We start from the raw sequence: 12,746 nt of genomic DNA on the forward strand, positions 1-12,746 counted from the left end.
GTTAGGGAGTGAGCGTTGGGCGCGAGCGCCACGGTGTGGGAAGAGCAATGGAGACGGTGGTCTTGCGTTGAGATGAAATTGAAAACTAAATAGGGTGTACACACAAGAGATGGAGAACCACTCTCGGAATCCTCGAGTACAATGGCACGGGTGGAAATGATGTAGAATTATTTCGATAAAAGCTAACGGTGTGAACATTTAGATCCCACTAAAGCAACCGTATTTTCCGAGATTATTTGTCGAACGCAACTTTTGTCCACCACGGCATTTTCCAGGAATGTAACCCCCCCCCTCCCCATCTGGCGACTTCTGTCCCTTTATTCTCAGGGATTTAGTGTAGCCAAAGTGAGTGGAAAACCCAAATGTAACATGTTTTTTTTTGCACGGTCATTGATGACTGAGCTAAGGCCATCAAACCCCCACACACTCAGAATCCAGTTTAATCACAGGTGGCCGGAACAGAGATTCCAAAGCAGGTTATTAACAGTGGTGGCTCAATGATCTCATCTCCAAGCCAATTCATTTAAATAACAGCCAACATTATCATTGAAGTGCTTATGTGAGACCATGTGAGAGCCCACCGACATTCGCGATATATAATTTTAAAGAAGGCATTTTTTTTATTTAGGAAGGAGCCATTTATAAATTGTGGGGGTTCTAATTCCAACACGCACTGTCTTGTGATTCATAATGATGCCTCTTTGTTATTAATCACCTCTTTACAGCTTTGGTAACCCCCTTTAGAAATTGTATGGCTATTTGGAGAATGGGGCTCTCATCATGTCCACTCAGAACGGGTCCAGTGTCTCATGCGGCGAGAACTATGTCCCGGCGGCAGCGCGCTGTTACAGAGGTTCGTTGTTCGAATCCGGCAGACCTCCCTAATTATTACTGCGAGCGTACTGACCATGCAATACGCACCATCCCCTTCACGGTGGATGTCAGGAGATCCTGTGACGTTCGAAATGAGCAGCTCATTGTGTGGCTGGTGTCACGGTCCAAATTTGCCAAATTCGAAAATGTACCCGCAAATGTTCTTGATCGGGATTACACATAGCAACATCACCCCCTACTATGAATCTTCTGCAGGTCACGTCTGGGAAACAGCACCTTCGCGATAGCTGTGCACTACGAGAATGGCGTGAATATCAAATATATTCAATTATTACCACCTATAATACATCCCTATTATTTTACCGCTTACTTTACAAACTTGGTTGTCTAGGCTGTAGAGTGTTTTTGGCCCACAGTAAAAATTTGCGACGTTATTAATGTCTTACAAATGGATAATTGACAATCTGTAACCTGAACTTAAAGATTTACCAGCATGATTAACTAATCTATTACAAATAAAGTGATGGTCTTTGAAAGGCCCGATTATGCCTTTAGTTTTACAACATGAATCTAAGTCTTTCTGAACAATCAATTTGTTCCATAAATAAAATGCATTTTCACTTTAACGCCTTAAGCACTTAATCACCACAAGATATTCCATCAGACGGGTTCACGTAACCCTGATCAAATATCTGGGAGATGGTGCCGTTTCAGTAGAATTTCCAAGGTGTGCATCATTTATGTGTAGCTGATACAAAACTGCCAGTGTAGTTGGCACATGACAAAACTGCTTTACTTTTTGTTAACCACAAGTGGTAAAACCATTCTAATTAAACCCTTTGTGAGATACCTTCGCCGGCAGAGCACGCACAAGGACACGCAGCCCAACACTCGATAGCAACTGCAGTCGGGAGTGCTGTCACTTGCACAACCGTACATGTTTTGAGTGTCACCGAGCATGGATAAAAAAAAATCGATGCTCGTCGATTACTCTCCACGTTGTTTCGTAATGCACGGAACGAGCCGATTGCGCCACCAACCAAAGCGACGGTACGAACGCGTCTCGTCGTCCTCCCGTGCTGCGTCGTTCCAAAGTGCCACTCACTGACCTCCTTCTTGTGCCACCACCTCTCTCTCGTGAGCCCTCGTCAGTTGGGGAGAGCCGTCCTTCAGAACCGCTTATTTAGTGCCACATTAGAGTAAGTTGAAATGGGCAGAAGAGGAATGTTAAAAGTGGAGGATAAGAATTTGGCAAAGGTGACTTAGATGAAAAAAATATATCCATTGCGGAAAATACCAGCTGGACGTAAAACACGGCGGAGAGACTTGCTTGGGTAATGACCCAACCAGGGCCGGAAAATCCAAGTGCGGGATAACGACTCGAAGCAACCAGAGGCGCATTGAAGAGGTGGCAACTTATCGACAGCGATGGCGCGATGCGAGTGCCCCAGCTGATGTGACAATATGACAAATTTTATCTGACCTGAGAGCCGGTTCCTAGGCATGATGCCCCTTGGAGCAATGTGTACACTTGTGGCAATTTCTAGCATTTGGGAATTATTCACGTGGAATTCACGACAAGGTATTTATGAGGGAGATGAGGCTAGGTTAACAATACTCGGATTTATTAAGTTGAATAAGTGTTATTGTCATCGTCATTATCGTTATCACCGTCATTATTCTTAATCTGGCCAGGTGGCACAGTAATTATAGCGCGACGAGAAGGTTGCGAAGTTACATTTTGGTCAAGGATCGACTGGGAATGTCATCCCTCCAGGTTCGATAGGATGAGTTCTACTTTTTGGGAATCCAACAGTGAATGTACTGCATGTAGACCTGTTCCTATCATATGAATGTGGTGTTTTACGGTAAACCACCTTTGCATACTTATGCTGAATAATGTTCGAAGCAGTGCCCTTTTCTTTCCCTTTTGTCGCAACACAAATCAGGGAAACACACACACACATATATAAAACATTGTTACTAATTGCTTCATTATAATCACAATTAAAGTGAGTCGGCCGCATGGATAGAGGAGTTAATTCTCTGTCAGAATATTAAGCTGGCACCACCGAGATGCTGGGTTCAAATCCAGGCAGTGAACTCTGATTAAACTGGGTTCTCAGTGTTGTCAACTGATAGGATCGGTCCATTCACTTCTGTCTGCATAAAAAAAACAATTAAATTATATTTTTTACTTCATTTAGCTTATTTTGACTCTGTGACTGTAAAACTTCAGTTTAGTTCACTTGTGATCAACACTCTTTCCGGTGCTAAAATGCTCGCATTATGTGCCGTACGTGTTTGCCACGTATCGCTTGACACCTTGGGAACTTTTGATTTAAAGCTTTCGTGACTGCAGTAATTCATAATCTTAGTTTTTTCGGTAAAGTCACGTTGAAGAGAAACAACAAAATAATAAAATATATATAAAACAATAAAAAATTCTCACGACGTTTCGACCATAACTCAAACGGTCATCTTCAGGTGTGTTGGTTTGCATAAATTTATTTTTAATATAATTGATTGTTCACGCTTACAGTGGCTTTCAGACAGCATACATTATAAAAAATTTCGTCTCCCCCCTCCTCTTTTCAGAATATAGATGGACTAGTCCTGGTAAACTGCCAAATCGCTGCGCGTGGCGCTAACGTTTTTTTTATAAATAAATAAATGCGCCGTTTAAAAATAAATTTATGCAAACCAACACACCTGAAGATGACCGTTTGAGTTATGGTCGAAACGTTGTGAGAATTTTTTTATTGTTTTACATATATTTTATTATTTTGTTGTTTCTCTTCAACGTGACTTTACCGAAAAAACTAAGAATACCTTGGGAACTGGCAAGGGATTTTTTTCCCCAGGAGAAAATAATAAAAAAACCTTCTATGTTAATAAATACACAACAATTCAATAAATTGCGTGTGGGTAACAGTCCCACTGAAGGGACTTTATAAGTAGTTCCGAGACAGAACCATCATCTGGCTGGCACTGCAAACTGCCAGAGTTCCGAATGGAATGTTTTTTGCCTCGTGACATCCCATGACACTTGACCGCAGACGCGACGGCACGAAAAAACTGATTCCATTAAGAAACAGTACAGACGACGTGGTGTGACGCCTCCAAAGTAAAAAAATAATTGTGTTTTTTTGTATAATTTACACATATTTTGCATTGCATTTCTGTTTTTATCCAGGCCACCCCTCGCCCCCATTGCCCAGGATAATAGAGAGTTGCCTGCAGGTAGAAGGGCGTGCTACAAAAATACATGATCCTGACATGGGCAGAACATGTAATGGTTAGGAAGGATGATGATGACCGGTAGTTTTGATTATAATAACAGTGTTGCGGCCAGGGGAGGGCACATGCTTGAGGGTATGTCGAGTGCAGAGATGGAGCAATTAATATCAGCTTGTGTGTGGGCACTAGGAGGGATTATGAGTGTATGTCGCAGAACCGTAAGATCGAGCAATGGCTTGGAGAGGCCCTTATCAAGCAGTAGATTATTCATGGTATGTGCTGACGATGATAATGATTACAAATTAACATTTGCTTGGTTCGATCGCGTAAGTAAAATGTGTTTTGTACAACCTACTCCATCCGACAGAGTTGTCTCGTGATGAACAAACGTGCCAATTTATTCCTGCTCCAGCACACCGGTAACACTGGAGAGCAATACAACATTTTTTTTTACAATTGGGTAGTGCGACGTTTCTCCAGCAGTTACAATCAGCATCACCAGGCAGTTGCCATAATTGTGTGTATTGTTCTCCAACAACACACCGGTGGTGCCGACGCAGTAAGATATTTTCTACGTTCGTTCACGTCAGGTGGACGAAGGGTGTACACCACACATTTCACTCACGCGACGTGGCCCCAAAAAAAAAAATAATCGATTACGAATCACGATATCGGACGCGAAAACGTGCCGCCTCCTGTGAGATGATAACCACGGTGGCGATGACGACGACGAAGACGGTCATAAGCGTCGTCGTCTCACCAGCAGGTTCTCGGGCTTGACGTCGCGGTGCACCACCAGGTTGGCGTGCAGGTACTGCAGCGCGCGGCACAGGTCGGCCACCATGGCGGCGGCGTGGCGCTCGGTGAAGCGCACGCTCTCCGTGATGGCGTCGAAGAGGTCCCCGCCGCTCACACGCTCCAGCACCAAGTACGCGTGGCTGGGCGTCTCCAGCGACTCGAGCAGGCGCACCACGTTGGGGTGGTGGCCCAGGCGCGCCGTGAGCGTCACCTCGTTCTCCAGCATCTCCTCGCGCCCGGCCAGCTTGGACTTGTCGACGATCTTCATGGCGAGGTCCCACTCGCCCGGCGGCGTCGAGCGGCCCTCGACGCCGACGCCGACGCCGACGCGCCGCCGGCACTCCTTGACCACGGCGAAGTTGCCGTCCCCGATGGTCCGGCCGATCTCGTAGCGGCTCTCGATGTCCCTGAGCGTCACGACGGGCCGCTGGTTGGCCGGCGGCTTCTTCTGCTTCCTCCTCCTCTCGCTGTCCTTGCTTTTGTGTTTCGGCCTCGCCCTGTCACGGTCGTCCGCCGAGCTCTCCTCCTGCCTCTGCTGCCTCTGTGCCCTCTTGTCGAAGTCCCCGTTGATGTACTCCTCCGCGCCGTTCTCCTTCTCCGCGAGCCGTCTCCTGTCACCCTCCAATTTGCGCTCATCCTGCGTTATTTTGAGCTCCTCCTCTTTCCTCCTCCGAGCCTCCTCTTCTTGTCGCAATCGTTCACGGTCGTCCATCACGATCCGCCTGTGCCGGTCTACGTCAGCCTCATTCAGAGTCCTCCTGCCTTGATCCTTCTCAGAATACCTCCTTTCCCTCTTCTTTTCTTCCGACTCCTGCCACCTCCTCTCCCTTTCGAGAAGCGACCTCTCTTGCTCTCTTTCCTCCTCCTCTTTCTTCCGCCTCTTCTGATCCCTCCTCTTCTCCATCTTCTTCACCTCCTCGTCAAGGTCCCAGAGCTTCTCCGGCTTCTTTTCATCCTCCACGGCGTGAAGGCCTTCGGGGGACTCCTGCCGCGTGGCCTCCTTCAGCCTCTCCAGCCGCTTCTGCTCCACCTCTTTCTGCTCCCTCTCCCAGCGCTCGCGCTCCCACCGGTGCGCTTTGTCCCTCTCCTCCTGTCTAGCCTTGGCCTTCTGCCTCTCGACGTAATCTCTCTGGGCCACGGCGCCCCGGGGGCTGGAAACCTCTGTCCTGACATCGTCGTCAAACTCCCCGTCGGGCTGGAGGCGCCCCGTGTCATGCGACCTGCGTCGTGGCCTCAGCGGTCGCTCGGGGCTCTTCTTGACAAGCGTCTGGGACTTGGGACTATCGCGCACGACCAGCCGCTGCGCGTACGGATTCTCCGGGAACAGCTCCTCCAGGATGCTCTGTACGTCTTCCGACGAGGGCGGGTCTTTCCCCGGCGTGGCCAGGAACACGTCGTCACCGCGGAAGAAGTCTGAGATAGAGCGCGCCTCGCGCCCGCGCAGCGTGAACAGGCGCCGCACGCGCTGGATCCCCAGCGCCTCCGAGATGTCCACCGCCAACTCTTCGAAGCTCTGCACCGAGCGCCGGTTCAGCAGCAGGGTGATGCGGCGGTGCGGGGGGCGGCCGCCAACCCGGACCACGGTCACGACCTTCGGCCTGGCCGCTGCCGCCGCGGCCGCGGCCGCAGCCGCCGCCACCACCGCGGCCTGGTTCTCGGACTGGCCGTGGAAACTGCGGCGCTGACTGCGGTCGGCCCTGCGAATTAGCAGTCCCTCGGAGTGACCCTTCCTGGCCCGCTCGGGCGGGCTGTACGACGGGCTGACGTTGGATGTGTCGCGGCTGCTGGGCGGCAGGGGAGACGGTGCCCGCATGCCGTTGGTTGCGCGCCGCGTGTCGCTGGTGCCATTCTCGATGGCGAGACAGGAGCTGTCGCTGTACCGCTCCTCCAGAGGGCATCTCTGTCCTACGACGCGCACGCACACGCACGAGATTGTGGAAGTACAGATCTGCACTACGCAACGTTTTCACGTGTTTCATACAGGAGGAGGAGTGGTGGTGCATTAGTGAGCACACTGCACCAGCAACCCAGAGACCTGAATTCCATTCCCGGCCATGGGTAACATCAGCGGTGAGCGATGTCTGAACCAATCCTGGGCCCCAACTGCACCGACCCACACTCACCAGCGTGGTGAAGTATGGTCAAACGATAACCTAGATGACCGACATGGAGTGGGGAGGCCTGCATATTGCAGCGGATGGACAAAAAACCATAAATTATTATTATTAATAGAGACCTCATGGCTGATATTATATTCTTTACAATATAATTACAATTTTAGGGAATCAAATTTCGGCCACATATCCAGATGAATTATATCAGTGAGAAATTAATTGTTGGAAAAGGCCAAGTGAAAAGGATGAGTAAAGTTATTCACTAATTTTGACAAAGACGAGCAGTTACTATAGGAATAAGATTGACACAAATGACGATTCTAATGGCAGGCAGTTCGTCACAAGTAGATGAGAGAAGGTAAGTCGAGAGCAAGGACTTGAATCGGAGAAATCTAAATCACCAGCGAAGAAAATGTCATGTCTTTGGCGATGCGGTTCTATAATTCGCTCGCGGTTTGCTTTAACATGGCAGATAATGAGATTTGTAAACATTGTTTGTCTCTGGAGTCATTATCTGATTGTTCTGAAATCAAAGAAAAAATCTAAGTGAAATGTTAAGAACTCTTTAGTTGGCATGTGTGCATTTGACTTTAGTCAAAGCCCACACTGGGAGCCTTGAGGAGTGGTGGGGCAGCGGTAAGCACGCTACGCTCCGAACCCGGCGACCCGGGTTCAATTCCCGCTCACGGCCAACACCAGTGACGATTGTCTGAACCGGACCTGGATCTGCCCTAGGTCGACTCAACCTCAAATGAGTACCTGGTGCGGTGTCTAGTAAACATCTCCACTTGGGAGACGTCGCCACCTGGTGGTGGCCACCCACCCCCTTGTGTGCCGTGCCGGCCTTCATAGGTGCTTGCTAACAGCACTTGCCCCTACAGTCTGTAAAGGCTATAGGGCGATCTTTGTATGAACCCTCATCCGATTGTTCTGAAATAAAATAAAATCGAAGTGAAATGTTGAGTAATTCTGTTGGCACGTGTGCACCCGACTAGAGTCAAAGCCCACACTGAGAGCCTTGCTTGGCACAGGAAGAGCGATTAATGTTAACGAGCAACGTTTGATTAATTTTGTTTCAATTCTTTGTTAAAATAAAAGATGTCGCAGCTACAAACGTCCCCATAACAATAACTCGAGATGTACAGTATTTGCAGTTCACGTGTGTGTTTACCAATGTGCATAATTTTTCGCAATCAAATATTCCACAATGTAATAAATACGTTTTTTTTTATTTACTAATGTTGCCATGGTATTTACTGAATAATAATAATCATTATTCCGAGCCCTTTGTCAATGATTCCGTGCTGAATAAAGGCTTCCCCCGTGCTGTGGCGGTTGTAGGGGTTGTGTCGCCACGCCGGGCGGAGTGAATTGGTGAAATAGGATGGTGTTGGGAACCCACGACCAGTTCAGCTGTAACTCGCCACTGATGTCAGCCGTGGCCAGAAATCAGGAAATCAAGCTCAGGTCGCCGGGTTCACAGTGCAGTGCGCTAACGACTGTGGCACCATTCTAACAGAGCAATTTGATCTGGGCACCATGGTGACGAGATGTTAACAACCTCGCCTGGTATCCAGGAGGTCGTATATTTGGTGTTTGCATGTTCTCCCCGTGGGCGCGTGTATTTTTTGGCGTTTTCTCCTCTATATTAAGAAACATGCGTTTAGAGTATTTGGCTGCTATACATTACCACGTGATAATCCACTTCCTTGAGCTATAATTTATGGCCAGGTCGCTTCTGAAAAAGAGCCATATAGCTCATTGGGCCTTATCTGGTCTAATAAAAATGTATGAGATTAGATAATCTGGGTTAATAATACCTTCCGAGCCAGCACTTGTACGAGATGGTTTCTTAATTTCCTTATCAGCTGATGTCATCATTTGTAATACAGGTAAACCACATGTGGGTCTGTCCTGTGTTTCATTAACAAGGGTTGCCACCTCTGATATATCAAGGGAATAAAAATATCTCACAATACCAAAAGAGGGGATAACTGCGTATCACGCAACTTACAAAACCCGGGACTCTTAGTTTATCGGGAAGACTTAAACATTTCCCTGAGCAGTTAACTAAAAAAACAAGAGGACGATCCTGGGAAATCCAGGACAAGTGGGAACGCTATCAACAACAGAGCAATTTGATCCGAGTGTTAGAAAATGGGTTTATACAATCTTCAGCGGTGATGGGGCATTTGGTCTGCCCTGCACAAATCTGTTTAAGCCACAACAAGCGGCTGACTGCTCATTTCAAAGCCAGCTTGACCTGCTGGGATAAATGTGGGTTACCCACAGTTTGGCCCACCCAATCCACGATCAATAGACCTCTTGAAGTGGTTCAATTCATTGCCTGGCTGTATACATACGTCACTGTAAAATCATTACGTGCTCATTAAATCTCTCAATTGAAATTACAATTATACTGGTACAATGGGGGTGTGGAGCAGTGGCGGTAGTGGTTAAGAGCACTGACGCCAGGAACCTGGCGAGCTGAGTTCGCTTTCCGACCACGGCTAATATCAGTGGCTAGTGATATTGTAGACCAGTCCGGGCATCCCCCTCACTTCAACAATCTGCACTGACCAGCGTGGCCAAAATAACCCCCCCTCCAACTACATGACCAAGGAACGCGTCTCGAAGCGGACTGATAAAGGGCTGAATAATAAATGTATATTAAAGACACTTTAGGCAGTTCTGGCATTTATATCCGCTCAAATAAGGCGTCACAAAGCTTCATTTTGTCACGTATTTTTGTCCCCATAAAAAAAACAATGCAGTTCAAATATATATAAAATGTCATTATCCCGTGATTGCAAATTACATGTGGATGTGACGGCATCATGCTAATCAAGGAACCATCCCAAGAAGGACGGTACATCAGCGCCAACACACACACATCACCACCACCACCGCCTACACAACGCTCCCTCCCCCCCGTCTCTCTGCATTCAAGCTATTTCCCCTCTGATGATGATGATAATAATTGCGCGGCAAGCAGCCCTCGTCTCTGAAACCGCATTCATATTCCCCGGCGTTCCTATTTGTTTAAACACATTGCACCCCTAGTATGCGCGCGTATACTGGCTCCAGCTAGCATCGCTTTAAACAAAAAAAAAACACTGCATTCAATTTCCTATACATACGTTAACCCCCTCGCCCCCCCCCCCTTGCATCTGTTCAGAATCAATCCACTGCTGGATGAAGACACCCCCCCCACCCCTCCCAAGTCGTCACCATCTCTCGCTGTTCCGCTCCGAAGAAATCCCGCCGAGCGAGGCATGCGAGCTCCCTCCTATCGCTCCGTCTCCCTCGGTGGAGGGCCTCCGTCTCCGACGCGTTTCGATTTGCCTGGCCGGCCACTCCGATTTGTTTGGAATAAACGATGGGAAACATCCGCGCCAATTCCACACCGAGCATTGATAATTCTCGGCACTTAAAGGCGATGATTCCCAAACGTCATCCACGTCAAACGGCATCAGAAGGCGCCCGTCAACGGCAACACGACCAGCATTGCGATCGCTAGAACCCACCAACACGGATACAGTATATAGATATACGCACAGAAATGTATACAGCATATATATTTTTTGATTCGGTTAGCCTTTGAAATGCGTTGGAGCGCGATGTGAAATATCAAATATCAGTGAATCACTTACTCTGTTTGCCCCAGATGTAGCGCTTGAAGCTGACTTCGCTGACACACGCCTGATACACTCTGTGAATCATTATTCACACCTACCGCTCTTCACGCGACAACAGCAGCCATATCAAATGCGGACCTTGGCAGCACACACAACCACACACAGCCTCGCTACATACAGCTCGAAGCTAGCCGCTATATCTTTATCACCAGCACGATCGTCATCATAATCGCCACCACCACCACGCTGCTCTATGCTACAGCAAGCGTAGACGAGACGCGTGCAAATATATCGCATCCAGCCGTTGCGTGAGAACATCCAGAATTCTCCAGCTCTTCCGTGCGGGTGTCGCTGTAAGTCCAGCTAATGATGGTGATGCTGCTGCTGCTAAAGCTGTCCTCCTCCGACATTCCGTGAGCTTCTCCCGTGTCTGTCACGTCTCACCGTCGGTCTCTCTCACCGACTGTGTGTCTGCGTGTCTCACTGACTACGAACTGCCCGACTGTCCGTCTCGTTGACTGGCTTGCCGACCGCATGTCTGTCGAGCTGACTTGGCGACTTGACCAACCGCCTCACTGACTGGCTCACTGACTGCCCGCCCGCCCGCCTGCCTGCCTCACCGCCTGTCTTCTAACCTGTTGAGTTAAGCGTAGGTGTGTTGTAAGCTCGTGGAAGGCGCGAGTGAGCTTTGGGGTTTTTTTCTGCTTCCTTCTCACGCGTGGCTCTACCGCAAGCGGACGAGACCAATAACACCCCGAGCGGGTGTGGCTTCTTGCGCTCGTCGAGAGACATTTAAATTCAGCTTGATTTTTTTATTACTATTTTTATGATTTGCCGCTGCTGCTGCTACACCGCGCCAGGAAATCATCTCGTCAGAAGACAACATCGCAGAGGACGGAGCCATTATTGTGTCTGCACACCGCTGGTGCCGCAAAAGATCGTGGTGATTGTCTTAGTAAATCGACTGCTGGATGAGTCAAAACAACCACTTGCTGGATGGGACACTCAATCCAATGCTGGATGAGTCAATCCACTGCTGGATGAGTCAAAACAACCACTTGCTGGGTGGGACACTCAATCCCATGCTGGATGAGTCAATCCACTGCTGGATGAGTCAAAACAACCACTTGCTGGATGGGACTCTCAATCCACTGCTGGATGAGTCAATCCACCGCTGGATGAAGAACTCCGCGATGCTGTTGCTATCGGTTGTGTCACGGCGCTTGTATTGTCATGGAGTCCCTTGCCCAATTGTTGCCCGTCTAAATAAATCACCTTTGGAAAAAAAACCATACATCATGCTGATTGACGTGCGGTTGATACACTTGATTCAATTAAAGGCATCGTATTGATTAGCTTTTTTTTACATTGTGGTTGGACTGGTCACGTGAATCAATTACATTCATCAGAGTATATACTGCAGTAAATTAAAGTAATCATTTACTATCCCTCTGTCAATCCACTGCTGGATGAAGGCCTCCAAGCATCACGTCGATTATGGGAGTTGTTTGACCATGCTTCGCCGCGCTGTTTAGCCACATGCAATGCTGTCGTCAACGTGTTACTATTTTGAAGTCAACATTTTTGTTTTATTAGGAAAGGAGTGTGTTACTCAATAGATTTGGATAGGTAGCTATTCATATACCAATGTAAAAACTCATTAATTCCCAATCATATTTAAATGTAATTTTCATCAGGCCCCATGGGGTAAAGTGGAGTCTTCGATTCTTATTATCCACGCCGGCTCTCCTATTTATGTGGTATGAATAAAGGGCTATTGCCCGAAACGTCACCTATCACGTATGTTTGCTATTAAGGCCACACGCAGCGTTAATGACACGTGTGTGGATGTTGTTGCGAGTGTGTGAACGAGGGAAGTGCCCAGGAACGGTTCAGATATCGCTCGGCGCTGATGGCCGATAATTATTATTGAACTCAGGTAGCCACATTTAAATCGCAGTGCGCCCTATCACATGCGCCACCGCTCCCCCACCATACAACGTAAAAAAACCAGAATGTTTGACACTGGTAACGCGATGTTTGTAAGTATCGTGTGCTCTAGAATGTTTTTGCAATCGGTGAATCGATACATTGTCACACCCGGAATATGCTTTATTGATAT

The 12,746-nt window shown here is 48.0% G+C and overlaps 1 protein-coding gene across 5 annotated transcripts in view; it reads right to left on the reverse strand.

Annotated features, from left to right (window-relative positions):
* Positions 1-12,746, reverse strand: part of LOC116940972 (serine/threonine-protein kinase DCLK3-like) — a 51,365-nt gene that overhangs the window by 14,423 nt on the left and 24,196 nt on the right. For 4 of the 5 annotated variants that reach the window (XM_032951436.2, XM_032951440.2, XM_032951438.2 and 1 more), the window contains one exon: positions 4,835-6,777. In XM_032951436.2, the coding sequence (XP_032807327.2) occupies positions 4,835-6,777 (1,943 nt within the window). Of the gene's footprint in view, positions 1-4,834; positions 6,778-10,639; positions 11,376-12,746 lie in introns of those variants that run through there. The other variant, XM_032951439.2, reaches the window with a different exon arrangement.

The sequence above is a fragment of the Petromyzon marinus genome, chromosome 10 (assembly GCF_048934315.1).
Source record: "Petromyzon marinus isolate PM22_M1 ecotype Great Lakes invasive population chromosome 10, UKy_Petmar_22M1.pri1.0, whole genome shotgun sequence".
Taxonomy (NCBI): domain Eukaryota; kingdom Metazoa; phylum Chordata; class Hyperoartia; order Petromyzontiformes; family Petromyzontidae; genus Petromyzon; species Petromyzon marinus.